This window comes from Chiloscyllium punctatum, chromosome 8 (assembly GCF_047496795.1).
Source record: "Chiloscyllium punctatum isolate Juve2018m chromosome 8, sChiPun1.3, whole genome shotgun sequence".
In the NCBI taxonomy this organism is placed as follows: domain Eukaryota; kingdom Metazoa; phylum Chordata; class Chondrichthyes; order Orectolobiformes; family Hemiscylliidae; genus Chiloscyllium; species Chiloscyllium punctatum.
Window position 1 is genome coordinate 126545884 of NC_092746.1, and position 21117 is coordinate 126567000.

Sequence of the window (21117 nt, forward strand, 5' to 3'; positions counted from 1 at the left end):
AACTGGAGCTTTCATGGTTGAAGAGTGACTTTATAAAAGTACTAAAAATCTTTGAGGGGTATAGATAAGGTGAATGGCAGGTGTTCTTTCCCTGGGGTGGGGAATTTCAGGATGAAGGGTGTATTTTTAAGGTGAGAGGAGAAAGATTTTAAAGACATTAGTGGTTCGTGTATGAAATGAACTTCCAAAGGAAGTAATGGATGGGGACTCTGCCCTGATTCTGATAGATTTCCCCTTATCTGCTGTATCTGAAGTTAGATTTCTAACCCTTTCTATACCAACTGTCCTATTCTTCTAGAAACTCGAATAGCCTCTGCTGAGCTCTCCCTGTCCTTCACTTCAAACATTATGGGGAAAGTTAACACCATTGTCTACCCACTCATACTTTATACCCCAATTATTTAGTCTTAATCACAATCCATTGCCATAATTCTGTAATTTGCCAAGACCCTGAACTCAGCATGAAACTCTCATTGAAATAGCACTCTGCTTCTCCAGATGTGGTGCCAATGTCCAATGATTTCAAATCTATTTTTCCCATACCAATCTTTTGAACTATGGGTTTATCTCTTTTTAATCTTGTTGACGCTGTGCCAATTTGTTCATAGTTCAGATAGGAATCCATAGGTTAATACATTTTTTTTCTTGGTTCTGGCTTTTTAATTTAGCCCATAGCTGTTCATATTCTCTCAGCAGAATCTCTTTCCTCTTGCTATCTATGTCATTGGTACCGATGTGGACCCCTGCATCTGAGGCTATCCCTTCACATTCTTAATTCTTTTGCATCGCAAATGCGCAGAGTTCTACATGAATGCATGCAGTTTTTGAGCCAAGTACAAATTCACCCCACAAAATGTGTGTGCATGTGGGTCTTTGTCTGTCTCTGTGTGTCTGTCTGGGTTGGGGGTTGAGTGTGAGAAAGTGTATATGTGTGTGTAGTGAGTGCAGAGTGTCTTAAGTCTGTGAGGGGGTGCATGTGGGTGTGTGTGCGTGTGCTGTAATGTGACATGAACCCAAGGTCCTGGTTGAGGCCCTTCCTATGGGTACCGAACTTAGCTATCAGCCTCTGCTCGGCCACTTTTCTCTGCTGCCTGTCCCAAAGTCCACCTTGGAGGATGGTCACCCGAAGGTCCGAGGCCGAATGTCCAGGGAGGGCCTCAACCAGGACCTTGGGTTCATGTCACATTACAGCTGACCACCATTGCACTATACACACACACACAGGTACTCCTACGCTCTCTCCCACACATGCACCCCCTCACAGACTTAAGACACTCTGCACTCACTACACACACGCAACACACACACCCACATGTACACATATATTTTGTGGGGTGAATTTGTACTTGCAGGGTTACATTGTACTTTGCTCAAAAACTGCATGCATTCATGTAGAACTCTGAGCTCAAAAACTGCATGAATTTATGTAAAACTCGATTATCTCACTTTTTAGATGAGAATCAATCTAAACATCTTGGCATAGACAGAGAACACAGGGGGCCAACACCTTCAACATATTGTCTAGCTATCACCATTGTTAACAGCTAACCCGAGAATGCAACTTTTTAAAAAAAAGCTTTTGTGATTTGCACATGAAAGAAATGAAACTATCACTGTATTCTAACAGATGAAAGGATTAACAATCAATTTTTCAATGTATAATTTGTTACATCATACTTTAAATTTTTGCTATAAATTCTGTTAGGATTGAGCCCTCCACTATCACCTGATGAAGGAGCGACGCTCCGAAAGCTAGTGTGCTTTCAATTAAACCTGTTGGACTATAACCTGGTGTTGTGTGATTTTTACCTTCTCATTATAGTTCACAGTCAAAAATACAGAAAAATAAAAGATGCGGTCTCTCCAGGTTACTCGCTATCCTGACTTGGACGTATAATCACTGTTCTTTCAGTGTTGCTAGTTCAAAATCCTTTGTTAACCTTTTCACTAGACCTCTGAATTTTACATTTGTTTAAAATCCATTTGGGGGAGAAAAAATGTTCCATTTGTTTTCCCTATTACCTGCTGAAACTGTTGCTAGCTTTCCCTAGCTCCATGCTGTAGCTTCCTGCAGCCTTTCTCCATTTACATTCAGCTCTTCTATTCTTCCTGAAAAAGTGCATACTCTTTCATTTCCCCACATTTTATTCCATCTGACAAGTTTCTGCCTGCTCTCTATCTCATTTTTCCTCTGTAAATGCTGTGTCATGCTCACTATTTGCTTTCACTCAAAACTCAACACCATTCGGGACAAAACATACTGCTTGATCACTTTAAACATACACATGGGAGCAGTGTTCTATATACAAGGGAGTACTGCAGAAACCTGCCAAAGCTCCTTTAACAGTGCTTTCCAAGACCATAGCCTCCAGCAGCTAGATGAACAAGGGCAGCAGCAGAAAAGCCACTTATCTTGATCAACAGTAATTGTCATTCCTTCACTGGATCAAAATCCAGAGCTCCCTCACTGCATGCAGCAGGCCATCAAATACATTGGATGCAGCAGTTCAGAATTCTCACAAACTTGATTGAGGTTTTTGAAGGAGTAACAGAGGATTGATCAGGGTAGAATGGTGGTCGTGATTTTTTTTTGACAAAGTTCCTCATGGGAGAATGGTTAGCAAGGTTAGATCTCCTAGAATACAGGGAGAACTAGGCATTTGGATACAAAACTGGCTCAAAGGTAGAAGACAGAGGGTGGTGGTGGAGGGTTGCTTTTCAGAATCTGGGTCTATGACCAGTGGTGTATCACAAGGATCAGTGCTGGATCCACTGCTTTTCATCATTTATATAAATGATTTGGAGCTATAGGGGCACAGGAGCTATAGTTAGTAAGTTTGAAGATGATACCAAAATTGAAGGTGTAGTGGACAGTGAAGAAAGTTATCTCAGAATACAATGGGATCGTGATCAGATGGGCCAGTGGGCTGAAGCTGAAGTGGCATATGGAGTTAAATTTAGATAAATGTGAGGTGCTGCATTATGGAAAAGCAAATCAGAGCAGGACTTAATGGTAAGTCCTGGGGAGTGTTGCTGAACAAGATCTTGAAGTACAGGTTCATAGCTCCTTGAAAGTAGAGTCGCAGTTAGTTGGGATAGTAATAAAGAACAAAGAAAATTTACAGCCCATGAATAGGCCTTTCGGCCCTCCAAGCGTGTGCCAATCCAAATCCACTGTTTAAACCTATCGTCCAATTCCTAAGAATCTGTATCCCTCTGCTTTCTTCTCTCTTCCTCCCCACCCCCAACCCCAACCCCCAACTCATGTATCTGTCCAGATGGACCTTAAATTAATCTACCAGGCCTGCCTGTACTATCTCTGCTGGCAACGTGTTCCAGGCACCTACTACTCTCTGTGTAAAGTACTTTCCACATGTATCCCATTTAAACTTTTCTCCTCTCACCTTGAACGCGTGACCTCTCGTTATTGAATCCTTCACCCTGGGAAAAAGTTTATCTCTATCTACCCTGTCTATACCCTTCATGATTTTGTAGACCTCAATCAGGTCCCCCCTCAATCTCCTTTTTTTTTAATGAAAACAATCCTAACTTATTCAACCTCTCTTCATAACTAGCATCTTCCATATCAGACAACATCCTCGTAAACCTCTGCATCCTCTCCAAAGCGTCCACATCCTTTTGGTAATGTGGCGACCAGAACTGTACACAGTATTCTAAATGCAGCCAAACCAAAGTCTTGTACAATTTTAACATGACCTGCCAGCTCTTATACTCAATACCCCATCCAATGAAGGCAAGCATACCATATGCTTTCTTAACTGCTCAATCTACCTGTGCAGCCACCTTCAGGGTACAATGGACTTGAACTCCCAAAATTCTCTGCTAATCAACTTTTCCAAAGGTTCTTCCTTTTAAAGTATAGTTCGCTCTAGATTTAGACCTTCCAAACTGCATCACCTCACATTTGCCTGGATTGAACTCCATCTGCCACTTCTCTGCACAACTCTCCAGTCTATCTATGCTCTCCTGTACTCTTCGACAGTCCCCTACGCTTTCTGCTACTCTACCAATCTTTGTGTCATCTGCAAACTTACTGATCAGACCAACAATGCCTTCTTCCAGATCACTTATGTACATCACAAATAACAGTGGCCCCAGCACTGATCCCTGTGGAACACAACTGGTCACCTTTTCTCCATTTCAAGAAACTTCCTTCAACTACTACTCTGTCTCCTGGTGCTCAACCAGTTCTTTATCCCCTAAATAGAACACCCTGCACACCATGTGACTTCATTTTCTCCATTGGTTTAGCATGGGGAGCCTTATCAAATGCCTTACTAAAGTCCATGTATATGACATCTACAGCCTGCCCTTCATCTATCAACTTGGTCACTTCCTCAAAGACCCCTTGAGTTGGTAAGGCACAATCTCCCCCGCACAAAACCATGTTGCCTATCACTGATAAACCCATTCTCTTCCAAATATAAATAGATCCTATCCCTCAGTACCTTGTCCAGCACCTTTCTCACCACTAACATAAGGCTCACTGGTCTGTAGTTACCTGGAATATTCCTACAACCTTTTTAAACGGGGGACAACATTATCAACACTCCAGTCCTCCGGCACTTCACCTCTGTTTAAGGATGCTACAAAGATATCTGTCAAGGCCCCAGCTATTTCCTCTCGTGCCTCCCTCAGCAACCTGGGATAGATCCCATCCAGTCCTGGGGATTTGTCCACCTTAATCTCCTTTAGCCGACCAACACATCCTCCCTCCTTATGTCAACGTGATCCAGAGTAAACAAACTTCTATCTCTAATCTCACCCATTTTGTCAGGTTCAACACACAACCTTCCTTCCTTAAATGTTAGTGGACCAACCGTTTCTCTTGTTACCCTCTTGCTTCTTACATGTGAATAGAAGGCCTTAGGATTTTCCTTAATTCTGCTCGCTAAAGTTATTTCATGACCCTTTAAGCCCGTTCTGTTCTTGGCTGCCTGGACCTTATGTACGCTTCCCTTTTCATCTTGGCTAGTCGCACGATTTCTCTTGTCATCCACGGTTCATAAATCTTGCCTTTTTCTATCCCTTATTTTCAATGGGATATGCTTATCCTACACTATCTTCAACCTATCTTTAAAAGCCTCCCGCATATCAAATCTGGACTTTCCTTCAAATAGCTGTGTCCAATCCACGTTTCCCAGCTCATGACTAATTTTGATATAATTGGCCTTGGCCCAGTTTAGTACTCTTCCCTTAGGGCCACTGTCATCTTTGTCTACGTGTTTTCTAAAACTTAGAATTGCGGTCACTGTTCCCAAAGAAATCCCCCACTGCAACTTCTACCGCCTGGCTCATTCCCCAACACCAGATCCAATATGGCCCCTTCTGTAGTTGGACTGTTGACATACTGCTCTAGAAAACTTTCCTGGATTCTCCTTACAAATTCTGCCCCATCCAAACCTCTGACACCAAGTGTATCCCAGTCAATATTAGGAAAATTAAAATCTCCCATCACCACCATCCTATTGCCTCTGTCTTTCCATAATCTGTTTACCTATTTGTTCTTCTACCTCTTGCTTACTGTTGGGAGGCCTGAAGTAGAGCCTCGACAGTGTAACTGCACCCTTCTTATTTCTCACTCTCCCCATAATGCCTCACTGCTCAAGCCTCCATACTGTCCTCCTTTAGCACAGCCATGGCATCATCATTAACCAGCAATGCAAATCCTCCCTGTCCCTTTACTTCTCTCCCTGTCCTGTCTGAAGCATGTATATCCTGGAACATTTCGTTGCCAATCATGCTCTTCCTTTAACCAAGTATCTCTGATTGCAATGATGTCATACTCCCAGGCACCAATCCAAGCCCTAAGTTCTGGATGTAGGTTTGCACACTGAGCTGGAAGCTTCATTAACAGAAGTTATGTTACCCTACTCGGCAACATCTTCAGTGGGCCTCAGGTGAAGCAATGCTGAACATTCCTGGTTTCTATTTATATGTTTGAGTTTCTTTGGGTTGGTGATGTTATCTCCTCTGGTGAAGTCGCTTCCTGTTCCTTTGTTAACAAACAGAGTTAGACTCCATCTACCACCCCCTGAGGAAAAGGAACAGGAAGTGACTTCACCACAAGAAATAACATAATCACAGGAAATGACATCACCAACCCAAAGAAACCCAAACATATAAATAGAAAGCAGGAATTTTCAGCATTGCTTCGCCTGAGGCCCACTGAAGATGTTACCTAGTGGGGTTACAAAGCGTCTGGAAATGAATCTTGCAGCTCAGTGAGTAAACCTACATCCAAAACCTCAACCTGAGCTACAAATCCTCTCCGAACTTGCTAAGCCCTAAGTTCGTCTGCCTTACTAATATTCTCCTTGCATTAAAACATATGCACTTCAGACCACCAGTTCCTTTGCATTCATCTTCTCTCTGCCTTGGTAATGCTAACTTCATGATCCTGTTCCTTACAGCCTCTAGTTTCCACCTCACTGTCTACTAGTCTTCTCTACTGGTTCCAAGCCCCTTGCCACATTAGTTTAAAGCCTCCCCAACAGCAGTAGCAAAAACTCCCCCAAGGACATTAGTTCCAATCTGGTTCTGGTGTAGACCATCCAATTTGTAATAGTCGCACCTTACCCAGAACTGGTCCCAATGTCCCACAGATCTGAACCCCTCCCTCCTAGACCATCCCTCAAACTATGTGTTCATCCCACCTGTTTTTTCATTTCTACGCTGGCTAGCACATAGTACTGGTAGTAATCCCGAAATCACTATCTTTGAGGTCCTTCTTTTTAACTTCTCTCCTAGATCCCTGTATTGTGCTTTCAGGACCTCACCTCGATTTTTACTTATATCATTGGTGCCTATATGCACCACGACTACTGGCTGTTCACCCTCCCTTTTCGGAATGCTCTGCAGTCGATCGGTGACATCCTGACCCGAGCACCTGGGAGGCAACATACCATCGGAGAGTCTCATTTTAGGCCACAGAGTCACCTATTCCCCTCACAATAGAGTCCCCCTATGACTGTGGCCCTACGAGTCTATTTCCTACCCTTCTGAACAGCAGTGCCTGCCATGGTGCCATGACCCTGGCAGCCACTGCCCTCCCCTGTTGAGCCATCTCCCCCAACGGTATCAAAAATGGTATACCTGTTTTGGAGGGAGATGACCGCAGGGGACACTTGCACTGCCTTCCTACTCTTCCTCTGCCTTTCTGACTCTGGCAATTCTAACCTGCGGTGTGACTCGTTCACTAAACGTGCTATCCACAACCTCCTCAGCATCACAGACACTCTACAGTGCGTCCATCCGCAGCTCCAGAGCCTTCATGCAATCAAACAAGAGCTGCAGCTGGACACAATTCAAGTGTAAGAGTCAGGGACGTCAGCTGTTGCCCAAATATATACTAAGTCCTTACCTTCCTGACAGCCCCCTGGTCCCAACGTCACCTCCACTCTGTGTCCTGCTGCTCCTGGACAGGAAAATGAAGGTGTTTGGTATGCTTTCTTTTATTGGCCAGAGCATTGGGTATAGGAGTTGGATGGTCATGTTGCAGCTGTACATGATATTGGTTAGGCCACTGTTGGAATATTGCTTGCAATCCTGGTCCCCTTCCTTTCAGAAAGATGTTGTGAAACTTGAAAAGGTTCAGAAAAGATTTACAAGGATGTTGCCGGGGTTGGAGGATTTGAGCTGTTGGGGGGGGTGGTGGTGGTGTTAATAGGCTGGGGCTGTTTTCCCCGGAGTGTCAGAGGCTGAGGTGTAACCTTAGAGGTTTATAAAATCATGAGGGGCATGGATAGGATAAATAGACAAGGTCATTTCCCTGGTTTGGGGGAGTCTAGAGCTTGAGGGCATAGGTTCAGGGAGAGAGGAAAAAGATATAAAGAGGACCTAAGGGGGGCAACTTTTCTGCGCAGAGTGTGGTGCATGAATGGAATGAGCTGCCAGAGAAAGTAATGGACGCTGGTACAATTACAGCATTTAAAAGACATCTGGATAAGCATATGAGTAGGATGGGTTTGGAGGGATATGGGCCAAGTGCTGGCAAATGGGACTGGATTAGGTTAGGGTTTCTAGTCAGCATGGATGAGTCGGACTGATGCATCTGTTTCTGTGCTGTACATCTGATTCTGTAATAGTGATTCATCACCTCAAGGTCAATTGCCAATGGGCAGTCAATTCTGGCTTTGATGCTCACATCCCATGAATGAAGTTTTTAAAGTGTATTATAAATTACCTACAATTCTGAATAATGTATCCTGATTTGTTGACTGAAGTTATTCAAATTTATTGATTTTTCTTTTTCCCTCTTGGCAGGAGCTGGAAGAATTCACCTTTATCACCCAGCTGGCTGGACTAACTGACCATCTTCCTATTGGAATGAGGCTCTTCATTTCCATGGTGCCAGAGGAAGATGATGATGCAAGTCATGACCTAGATGATGAACTTTGACCAACCCCCTGCCACTACTGCTACCAAAAGGATTTGAATAAGTGCCAAAATCCTCAAAGAGAATAATGAACGACTTTTTTTTTGTTAGAAATTTTAAATACAACTTCAGAATTTCTCAATGCTGATCTGAACAAAAATGATAGAGAGAATTCTTCAGCTGCTCCAGATGGGCAATGTTGATAATGGAGTCAGGCATACACCAAAATAGACACTTGGAACTATGTTTTCATCATGGTTGGGAAACGAGCAGGACTTGCTAGTAGCTATGGAACCTAACTGAGGCAGAAAATTAATTAAAGTCAAAGGCATGGACCCTTAAGTGATTTCAAGACTAATTCCCTGCTCAACTGAAATCAGTGGGAGTTGGTCAGGTCAAGTGTGGGACTTCATTGCTGATTCCCATGGGAAGTTTAACTGAGGTTTCTGTTTGTCCAAATGGAGAAATCTGATGCCATATCTTCTGGCAGAGGTAAGGAAACTGCCACAGGAGACCCACATTTTTAACACAAAGCAGAACTGACCCAAATCTAATGTTGGCTGGGAAAGAAAAGGGTGTTGTGTAGGCTGCTGTAAGTGCAGAGCACTGTCTGTCATTTTTTTACTGTCTCTGGAGTGTTTTCCTCTTTTGCACTGTATAAATGACATTTAAACAAGACATCTGTGACTCATTGCTCATATAACAGAAGAGTAGCAGGTAGTGACACAGATAACTAGATGATCCACAGTAAGAGTAAAGCCTCTGGACACATGGGCTTCCTCCCTTTGTAAGTGACTAGTCCTGGCTTTATCTTCCATATTTTATTTTCTCAGCTGCCCAACCCCTCATCTTGCACATCATGCCCCTGAACCTAGGTCATTAGCTGAGTTGAAATGTTCCTGATGCAGGAGATCTTTAACCTCCAAGGCATTCTCCAAAATGTTGACTACTTCACCTCCTGATGCTGCCTGGCTTGCTGTGTTCTTCCAGCATCCTGCCTGTCTACTTTGGATTCAAGCATCTGCAGATTTTATTTGTCTCTATTCCTATTGCATGCGGCATTTGGCAATCGTGTTGAGGATATGGCCTATATTGCCTTCTGCTAACTCTTCCCACACTTTTATGCCTTTCTGCTGTGCAGGATTCCAACAGTTTTGTGGATGGTATTGTTTCTTCTTGCCACTGAGCCCAAGCTCATGCTTGTCTCCCTTACCAGGGGCAGTTTTTCTAATAAGTTATTACCTCCTTTTCACCTACCCTCACACCAATACCAGGGGTTGATAGCTTCAGTTTAAACCCATAAGTTTTGATTCGCCACTCTCCTCCTCATGTAAAGTCACATCTCCCTTTTTCCTATTGATCTTCATACGGGGCTGGGGCAGTCTCCTAGTGAACCATTACCAGCTTCACACAATGTGCCCATCTACCTAATAACAAGGAACATAGTATGGTCTTTAAGTGCAGAAACAGAGACAAGTTAAGGATTTTATCAAATGGAAAGATGTACAATCCTGAGATGATGATTCATAGTTTTCTCCTTCTCCAATCTAACAGTAAAGTAAATTTAAAGGGGAAAAGTTGGAAATAGTGTATTTTGTTTACTCCTGAAATGTTGGCTTTGCTAACTACATTTATTGTGTATCCCTAGTTACCCTTGAATGTGGTACTGAACTGGTACCTTGAACCACTGCAGTTCTTTTGGTGTGAAGTAGACCCCCCTATTAGGGAGGGAGTTCCAGTATTTTGATCCAGCGATACTGAAGGAACAGTGATTGTATTTCCAAATCAGGATAGTGAATAACCTGGAGAGACCGTACATTTATTTTTTTCTGTATTTTTGTTTGTGGACTACAATGATAAAAGATCTGCTTGTGGAAGAAATTGCTGCAATCTTTAAAAAGCAAGTCACTGAAACATGTAGGTGGTGTTTACACTCCTTGCTTTGCTCAACCAGGAATTGGTGTTGGAGAGACTGTTCGGTCTGAAGGCTGATAAGTCCCTCGGGCCTGATGGTCTATATCCCAGGATACTGAAGGAGGTGGCTCTAGAAATCGTGGATGCGTTGGTGATTATTTTCCAGAGTTCGATAGATTCAGGATCAGTTCCTGTGGATTGGAGGGTGGCTAATGTTGTACCACTCTCTAAGAAAGGAGCGAGAGAGAAAGCAAGAAATTATAGACTAGTTAGTCTGACCTCAGTGGTGGGAAAGATGCTGGAGTCAATTATAAAGGATGAGATTACGACACGTCTGGATAGCAGTAACAGGATAGGTCAGAGTCAGAATGGATTTATGAAGGGGAAATCATGCTTGACTAATCTTCTGGAATTTTTTGAGGATGTAACTTTGAAGATGGACAAGGGAGATCCAGTGGATGTAATTTACCTGGACTTTCAGAAAGCTTTTGATAAAGTCCCACATTAGAGGTTAGTGAGCAAAATTAGGGCGCATGATATTGGGGGCAAAGTACTGACTTGGATTGAAAATTGGTTGGCTGTTAGGAAACAAAGAGCAGTGATAAACGGCTCCCTTTCGGAATGGCAGGCAGTGACCAGTGGGGTACTGCAGGGATCAGTGCTGGGACCGCAGCTTTTTACAATATATGTTAATGATATAGGAGATGGTATTAATAGTAACATTAGCAAATTTGCTGCTGATACAAAGCTGGGTGGCAGGGTGAAATGTGAGGAGGATGTTAGGAGATTACAGGGTGACCTGGACAGGTTAGGTGAGTGGACAGAAGCATAGCAGATGCAGTTTAATGTGGATAAATGTATGGTTATCCACTTTAGTGGCAAGAACAGGAAGGCAGATTACTACCTAAATGGAGTCAAGTTAGGTAAAGGGGCAGTACAAAGAGATCTGGGTGTTCTTGTACACCAGTCAATGCAGACAAGCATGCAGGTACAGCAGGTAGTGAAGAAAGCTAATAGTATGCGGCCTTCATAACAAGATGGATTGAGTATAGAAGCAAAGAGGTTCTTCTGCAGCTGTACAGGGCCCTGGTGAGACTGCACCTGGAGTACTGTGTACAGTTCTGGTCTCCAAATTTGAGGAAAAACATTCTGGCTATTGAGGGAGTGCAGCGTACGTTCACGAAGTCAATTCCTGGAATGGTAGGACTATCTTATGTTGAAAGCTTGGAGCAACTGGGCTTGTATACCCTTGAGTTTAGAAGAGGGATCTGATTGAGATGTATAAGATTATTAAAGGATTGGGCACTCTGGAGGCAGGAAACATGTTTCCGCTGAGGGGTGAGTCCCGAACCAGAGGACACAGCTTAAAAATAAGGGGTAGGCCATTTAGCACAAAGATGAGGAGAAACTTCTTCACCTAGAGAGTGGTGGGTGTGTGGGATACTCTGCCCCAGAAGGCAGTGGAGGCCCAGTCTCTGGATTTGTTTAAGAAAGAGTTGGATAGAGCTCTGAAGGATAGTGGAATCAAGGGTTATGGAGATAAGGCAGGAACAGGATACTGATTGAGGATGATCAGCTGTGATCATAATGAATGGTGGTGCTGGCTCAAAGGGCAGAATGGCCTACTCCTACGCCAATTTCCAAAAACAGCGGTGGAAGGCTACTTGTACTGAGGCTGGCACAGGTAACTGGTTTGTGGAATTATGACCAGGTGTAGATGACAAAGGCCATCTGCCTGCCAGTCACTATTGGGTTGGCTTCTGGTTAACTGAACAATTTGTAGGTATGAAGGAAAGTGCTCGAAGCTTTTGAACTTATGGGACAGGAGGTGGTCTGTCTCTTTGCATTTAAAACAAAATCTGAAGCCTGAAGAAAGCCAATTGACTTCTCCCACCAGTTGCTGTGAGTTGTTTCTGTTAAGAAATAAGTCAGAGACATTATAATTTGTGAGCCAGTCAGTGTCTGCTGCAAGAAAGTGCAAAGTACCTGGAGAACAGCGATTGAAAAACAGGAGGTCCAGCAAGCAAAAGGATCATCTGTGAATCCTGTGGCTAGGAGGCCATTGAGTTAACTTTCCCGTTCTTTTTTTCTCTTTGCCCACCACACAACATACCTTTGTTTTTTGATCTGAGTATAGGGATGTTTTATAGCTGGGTTAGAGTTTTAACTAGAGTGTTATGTTAACAGGGGTGTAGCTTTGTTCGCTGAGATGTAGGTTTGATATCCAGACGTTTCATTACCTGGCTAGGTGACATCATCAGTGGCGACCTTCACATGAAGCAAAGCTGTCGTATCCTCCTGCTTTCTATTTATATGTTATGTTAACAATTCCTAGTTATTTACCTGCAGCTAGGCTTTACCTATTTAAAGTAAATAGTCATTGTTATTAAGTACAGAAACCTAATCAGTGTTTTCTGTTTGACTAGGTCTAGACAGATGAGTAAATCATGGACGTTTTGCATACTTCAGTAAGATATTTAACTTTTGTGATGATCTTGGAAATAGTGGGGCTTGATTTTCAGCATGAAACACAAAGGAGCTAATGGCAAAGTTTGAGGATTTGTCTGAGGATAGAGCATTGAACATTACAGCGCAGTAAAGTCCCTTTGGTCCTCGATGTTGCATCAACCTGTGAAACCAGTTTGAAGCCCATCTAACCTACACTACTCCATTTGTCAAACTCAGTTTAAAGCTATGCCCCCTCATGCTAGCCATTACCATCAGAGGAAAAAGGGTCTCACTGGCCACCCTATCTCATCCTCTGATCATCTTGTATGCCTCTATTAAGTCCCCACTTAACATTCTTCTCTCTAATGAAAACAGCTTCAAGTTCCTCAGCATGTCCTCATAAGACCTTCCCTCCATACCAGGCAACATCCTGGTAAATCTCCTCTGAACCCTTTCCAATGCTTCCACATCCTTCCTATAATGCAGTGATTTGAACTGTAGTCCAAGTGTGGTCACACCAGAGTTTTGTACAGCTGCAACATGACCTCATGGCTCTGAAACTCAATCCCTCTACCAATAAAAGCTAACACACCATATGCTGTCTTAACGACCCTATCAAACTGGGTTGCAACTTTCAAGGATCTATATACATGGACACTGAGATCTCCCTGCTCATCCACACTACTAAAAATTTTATCATTAGCCCAGTACTCTGTATCCCTGTTGCTCCTTCCAAAGTGAATCACCTTACACATTAAATTCCATTTGCCATCTCTCAGCCCAGCTTTGCAGCTTATCTATGTCCCTCTGTAACCTGCAACATCTTTCCACACTGTTCACAACTCCACAGACTTTAGTGTTATCTGCAAATTTACTAACCCATCCTTCTATGCCCTCATCCAGGATATTTATAAAAATGACAAACAGCAGTGGTTCCAAAAAAAATCATTGAGGTACACCACTAGTAACTGAACTCCAGGATGAACATTTCCTATTCACCAATGCCTTCTGTCTTCTTACAATTAGCCAATTTCTGATCCAACTGCTAAATCACCCTCTATTCCATAGCCTACCATGGGGAACTTTATCAAACTCCTTACTGATATCCATACACACCACATCAACTGCTTTAACCTCATCCACCTGTTTGGCCACCTTCTCAAAGAACTCAATAAGGTTTGTGTGGTATGACCTACCCTTGTCAAAACCATGTTGACTATCCCTAATCAACTTATTCCTTTCTAGATTATTATAAATCCTATCTCATCCTTTCCAACGCTTCTACCCACAACCAAAGTAAGGCTCACTGGTTTATAATTAACAGGGTTGTCTCTCCTCTCCTTCTTGAACAAGGCAGCAGCATTTGCTATCCTCCATCTTCTAGTGCTATTCCAATAGACAATGACAACATAAAGATCAAGGTAAAGGTTCTGCAATCTCCTCCCTGGCTTCCCAGCAAATCCTAGGATAGATCCCATCTGGCACAGGGGACATCTCTTTTTTTCATACTTCCCAGAATTGCTAACACCACCACCTTCTGAACCTCAATCCTGTCTCATCTAATAGCCTGTATCTCAGTATTCGCCTCAGTAACATTGTCTTTTTTCTGTGAATACTAATGAATAATATTCATTTAGTGCCTCTCCATCTCCTTGGACTCCATGCACAACTTTCCACTACTGTCCTTGACTGGCCCTAATCTTACTCTAGTCATTCTTTTATTCCTGACATACCTATACAAAGCTTTAAGATTTTCCTTGATCCTATCTGCCAAAGACTTCTCATATTCCCTTGTGGCTCTTCTTAGCTCTGTCTTTAGGTCCTTCCTGGCTAACTTGTGACACTCAAGTGCCATAACTGAGCCTTCACATCTCATCTTTACATATGTCTCCTTCTTCCTCTTGACAAGAGATTCAACTTGTTTAGTAAACCATGATTCTTCTCTGCCTGACAGCTACATATTAATCAAGGACATGCAGTAGCTGTTCCCTGAACAAGCTCCCCCTTTCAATTGTGCCTGTCCCCTGCATTTTCATTCCACATTCTATGCATCATAAATCTTGCCTAATTGCATTTTAATTGCCCAGTGGTATATACCTATCTCTTTCCATCGCTAAAGTAAACTTAACCGAATTGTGGTCACTATCACCACTGCTCACCTACCTCCAAATCTAACACCTGGCTGGGTTCGTAACCCAGTACCAAATCAAATGTGGCCTCTCCTCTTTTTGGCCTATCTACATACTGTGTCAGGAAACCCTTCTGCACCCATTAGCCAAAAACTGACCCATCTAAAGTACTTGGACTATAGCGTTTCCAGTCAATATTTGCAAAATTAAAGGCCCCCATAACAATACCCTGTTACTTTTGCTCCTATCCAGAATCATATATGGCTTGGAGTGGATTGAAATGGAAAGTGAGATCAGGTTACCCATGATATTCACTGTTACAGAAATGTTGGCTTTTTTTTTTGTGTAGGTTTAATAACTTAATGTAGAAGCCAAGTTTAAATCTAGCTGGACTCTGTAGTTTGCAGACTGCACAGTTGGAACAGACAGTATTTATCCGGTCAGCCTGTGGAAAATCAACTTTCTGTCAACCATTCAGGCCTGGAACTGATTCCAAGGGACCATATGTGCCCCATTTTGTTTTGGCACTAAAGGAAACCTGGGGAGCAGAAACATCCATAAAAATACTTTGTAGATGGATCCTCTGTGGTGGAGAATAGACATCAATAGACACCAATATGTCAAACCACTAAATGAGCCCTGGGTGGAATTAGTGCTAAAGCTTCCTGATAAAATGGATACTCAAACCGCTGATCTCGTAGCTGCAGCCTATATGGCTAGCCATTTGCACAGAATGCACGTCTGCAACAATTTTACTGACTTCCTGCCAATATGGGAAGCTAGAGTTTTTTTTTTGTTCTTGGCAGGTGGAAAGCCTTTGCTGTCTGCACCCCAACGTAAATTTATTTTCTACACTGACCAAGGCCATGAGTACAGTATTATTCAGGAACTCTGCCAATTGCAAACAAAATGGCTGATAAGTTAGAAGTAGGAGCAGAGCCATCACAAACCCCCTGTCCCAGAACAGATATATGGGAAGGACACGTGGCTGAAAGAAAATGGTGGGAGGGTGTGGGTTTCAGATTCATGGGGCTTTGAGATGGATTCTGCTGTTGCTGTTAGCCAAACTAAACTCAAGGATATTATACAGGCTCATGCAGCAATGAGCACTTAAAGCAAATATGGGAAGGAACGTACCTAGCCTCCTTTAGTAAGCCAAAGATAAACTGATGATCAAAGGCAGACCGTGCAAGACTGAACCAGGTAATGCACCAATGTCACAATATCCAGGGTCATCAAAGTATAGAAGCCATTGCAGAAAGCATTAGAGGATTTTGTGGCCAGAAATAGTAAAGATGGAATACCATTTTCAGCACAGTTTTATTTGTGCCTAGGACAATAACACTAGATCTCACCAGAGGGTGCTGAGACATTGCTTGCTTACATTCTGGGAGTGGACTTCGCCGTCAGTGACAGTGTAAAGGGTATTGTGGAAGAACCTGCTGTTAAGGAATGGTTAGCCCCGTCATTACATTATTGTAGGGTTTCCATCCCTCCTCCCAGGCAAGGTTCGGAGGAAAGGAGACAGGATATCATGAGAGGAAGGTCAGCAGTCAGCGTTCCAGTGACCACTTTAGCAAGTACCCCACCAACGACATCAGTCTCAGTCCTGCCCAGGTGTAACTTGTCCAGTTTGTACAATCCCACCTTCCCCAGAATCCATCTCAAAGCCCCGTGAATCTGAAACCCACACTCTCCCACCATTTTCTTTCAGCCACGTGTCCTTCCTATATATCCTGCTGTTTCCAGTATGACCAGCTCGTGGCACTGGTAGTAATCTCGAGATAACCACCTTTTTGAAGTCCTATAATTCAGCTTTCAAGTTTTTCACACAAAAGGTGGTGAGTGCCTGGAAACATGGTGCCAGAGGAGGTGGTGGAAACTGACGTGCAGCATTCAAGGGACACCTGGGGGAATACATGAATAGGAAAGGAATAGAGGGATTACAAGTAGCCACTAGTTCCACCTGTTTTTTTTTAGAGGAATTAGAAGTGATCCTACTCTAGTTCAGAGGCCATGAAAGAGACTGTCCCTTTGCTGAGGCAGTGCTCTCGCCAAGATATTTTGGAGGAACAAGGCCCCAGTAGATTTAGGCCTTTCTCAGCACTCAAGTCATCACAGCCCAATTCAGGCACAAGAGACCGTATTGTGAGGTTACAAGCATGAAAACTGACAGCAAATGTTGGTAGATTTCAGAAAGGAGCTGTGTTATGTGTACTGTGCTATAGCATGGTTTGCTGATAATACCAATCATACTTTGGTGGTATGATGGTGGGCTGTAAGTACATGAGTCCATACTCTTGTGTGACTAAGCTGAATATCTGAAGAGCTGTTGTGGATATAAATGAACAGATAAAAGATTAATATAAACTGCAGGTAGTGGGCTTAGTTCAAAGAAAGTGAATTTTAGATGAAGGATGGTTAAGGGTGCATTGACCTCAGTACTAAGATGGGCACCAGTTGAACCAGGAGAGAATCACCCTGGCCATGTTGGTGTTCTCCTGCCAGAGCAGCCCTGTGCTGTGATGGTGTTCTCTGGGTCCATCCGCACCACACCATAGTGTACAGATACTATGGCAAGCAATGTATAAGGAGAATAAATGGAAGTTCAAGGTATTGTTATAGAAGTGTTGAACCCACAGTACACATAACACAGCTCCTTTCTGAATCTACCAACATTTGCTGTCAGTTTTCATGCTTGTAACCTCACAATACGGTGACTGATTCTCCACCAACGGATGCACTGAGCTGGGATGTTTGGCTGTTGGTCTGGAGAAATAATTGGAGCTAAGTCAAAGATACTGTGGAAAGCACATATACTAAGGATTATCTATGAAATAAGGAACAGATCAAAACTAAGTGCCCGTGCGCGCATGCACACATGTCCGAGAACTACCCTGGTGCTGCAGAATGGGTTGGTTTTAAAATACATGGATGTTGCCGTACAGGATGCTGTTGTACTATGACAAATTGGTATCTGTGGTGGTAGGACATATCTGCAACTCAACAGCCAAAGAAGTACCCTTCCCAACTTTAGAAACTGTACCTATATTTAAAAGGTAGATTCCTGAAACATAAACAGGAAGTAATATGGGTATGACCAGACCTAGACCAGCAAGGACATAATTAACAATTTGGTGACTGCTCACAGAGCAGGACTGATTACGGTTAATATTCTGGATTTGGTTAATTTGGACAGTAAACTCAGGATTTGAAAGAAACAAGGTAAACAGGCTTTAAATCAGATCAATCAAGACAATTGGCAAGAAGCCAAAAGGGAATCAAAGGAGAATCAGACTGGCCAACACTTGATAATGGTGCTAAAATGGCACCAAATGAAATCATCCAAGAAAAAAAATGTCAGCAGGCAGCAAAATCAAACCATGTGCAGTATCTATGGACAATGGAGGGAGAACCTTGAACAGACTAGACAGGTGGAGCACTTATGCCGTGGGAAGAGAAACCCTAATATTTCAAATTGCCAGGTATGACAACTAACCAAGGTTTGGTTTGATGGTAATTGCAAGGGAATCTAAGGAAAGGCCTGAGGCATGGTCTTTAAGTGAAAATGGAAACTCACTGAGTTCCTGAATGAGAAACAACACTGGGCAGACGTGAGCAGAGAGCCAGGCTCAGCAATGTCAGGTACAGCAGTTTAGCATCTAAAAGATCCTGGGCAACTTGTAAATAAATTGATCTCTTCAATGTCTTACAATCATCTATTTAAGAATTGACGAATGATTCTTTTTCTTTTCTATTATTTTATTAACAGTATTATCATTTGTGTAAGTTAGTGTCAGGTATTTGAACACTGTTCCTGGAAACTTGGTGTTACTGATTGATTTGATTTCACTGCATTTGTATTAAATACATATGACAATAAAAGTGTTATCACTCTCCTAAAACACATAAAATTATCCAAAACACAGAATATAAAACCAGAAATATAAAACAATAAGGTTCATCTTCTAGTGATCTCAATAAAGTTAGGTGGCCTGGGTCCACCCAATGCCTTGAGTCACTGTTGGGAAATAGAGTTCATTGCTGTGACCACACTTCACCATACTTCCGCTGCTGGAAGAAAAACTTTCCACTCTCCAGTGCCATTTTGACAACTCCACCATTGCCATCTGTCTCCGCAGGGCCAACCCCACCACTGCAGTCGGTGCCAGAGGTTCCTGCACTGGGACCAAATTCGTGACATGGTCACTCCTGCCAACAGGCACCTGGGCCTAGCCGCAAACCTGCAGCCTCAGCTCAGCCTGAGTGTCTGGCCTAGGGTGTTAGGCATGGGAACTACTCGCTGGGAGACCTCTGGCTAGGATGGAGCTGCATCTGCCTCATCATAGTGTTGCTGCTGCTGCCACTGAATGCCTTGTTCTTCATCATTTACTCTGACTCACTCCTGTCTGGGCCCACGCCACCATCTTTGTCCACCTTTCCATGTGAGGCCTACCATCGCTGCAACCGAGGTGAAAAAGTAAGAGAAAAGATTTAGAGAAAGAAAGTGAAAAGAAAAAAGGCAAAGAGAAGCAGACAGATGTTGACTAGCCTCCAGCTCAGTAACCCGAACAGTGCCACTCCGCCACTGCCATCTTGAAACATTTGTGCAGTGCTATGACACAACACATCGATACTTGCTGAATTAACAGGAGGGAATGTGGTCATGTGACCCACAACCTCCTGGAGTGTTACAGAAATATTGACACTTCTTTCATGAGCACAGTGAGTCAGGCAGCATCTGAGAAGCAGGAGAATCAATGTTTCAGGCATAAGCCCTTCATCAGGAATGTGGCTTGTGGGCCAAGGGGGCTGAGAGGTAAAGTGGGGGGGCGGGCGGGAGGCAGAAGGGGGCTTGAAGGGAAGGTAGCTGAGAGTATGATAGTAGATGAAGGTGATAGGTCGGAGAGGAGGGTGGAGTTGATAAGTTGGAAGGAAGAAAGATGGACAGGTCAAGAGGGTGGTGCTGATTTGGAAGGTTGGATCTGGGATAAGATGGGGCAAGAGGAAATGAGGAAACTGATGAAATCCACATTGATCCCATGTGGTTGGAGGGTCCCGAGGTGGAAGATGAAACGTTCCTCATTCATTAAGTGGGTGGTAAGGGTTTGGCAATGGAGGAGGCCCAGGACCTTCATGTCCTTGGTGTTGTGGGAGGAGGAGTTCAAGTGTTTGGCCACAGGGGGCAGTGAGGTTGCTTTGTGCAACAGTCCCAGAGATGTTCTCTGAAGCATTCTGCAAGTAGGCATCCTGTCTCCCCAGTGTAGAGGAGACAGCATCAGGAGGAACAGATACAGTAAATGACGTGTGTGGAAGTGCAGGTAAATCTCTGAATATGGAAAGTTCCTTTGGAGCATTGGATGGAGGCAAAGGTGGGGTGGGGGGGGGATGTGGGCACAGGTTTTGCAATTCTTGCTACGGCACACACATCATTTACTGTATCTGTTGTTTGAAGAACTCTTCAGAGAACATCTCCAGGACACATGTACAAAGCAACCCCACAACCCCGTGGCTGAACATTAACTCCCCCTCCCACTCCCCCAAGGACATGAAGGGCCTGGGCCTCCTCCATTGTCAAACCCTTACCACCCACTGCCTGCAGGAAGAACACCTCATCTTCTGCTTTGGGACCCTCCAACCACATGGGATCAATGTGGATTTCACCAGTTTCCTCATCTCCCCTCCCCCCACCTTGTTCCAGATCCAACCTTCAAACTCAGCACCTCTCTTGACCTGTCCAACCTGTCCATCTTCCTTCCACACCACTTTCCTCTCTGACCTATCACCTTCACACCCCCCCTTCATCTCCCTAACGCATTTCCAGCTACCACCCCCATCCCACCGCCAGTCCCCACCCCCCCATCTCTCAGTCCCCTTGGCCCACGTACCGCATTCCTGATGAAGGGTTTATGCCTGAAATGTTACTTCTCCTGCTTCTTAGATGCTGCCTGACCTGCTGTGCTTTTCCAGCACCACACTCTCGACTCAGTATGTAATGACCATTGTTGTGCAGTTCTGGTTGCCACACTGTAGGAAGGATGTGGAGAAAGTGAGGACTGCAGATGCTGGAAGTCATTCTTGATGAAAAGCTTATGCTCAAAACGTCGACTCTCCTGCTCCTCGTATGCTACTTAACCTGCTGTGTTTTTCCAGTCTCACACCTTTTGACTCTGTAGGAAGGATGTGGAGGGTTTGGAGAGGGTGCAATCGAGATTTAACAGTACGATC

General features: G+C 43.7%; 1 protein-coding gene across 2 annotated transcripts in view; it reads left to right on the forward strand.

Annotated features, from left to right (window-relative positions):
- Positions 1-17048, forward strand: part of smpd5 (sphingomyelin phosphodiesterase 5) — a 70933-nt gene extending 53885 nt beyond the window's left edge. For both annotated transcript variants that reach the window (XM_072576432.1, XM_072576433.1), the window contains exon 8: positions 8287-17048. In XM_072576432.1, coding sequence (XP_072432533.1) covers positions 8287-8421 — 135 coding nt within the window. In that variant the 3' untranslated portion in view covers positions 8422-17048. The remainder of the gene's footprint in view (positions 1-8286) is intronic.
- Positions 17049-21117: the final 4069 nt, after the last annotated feature.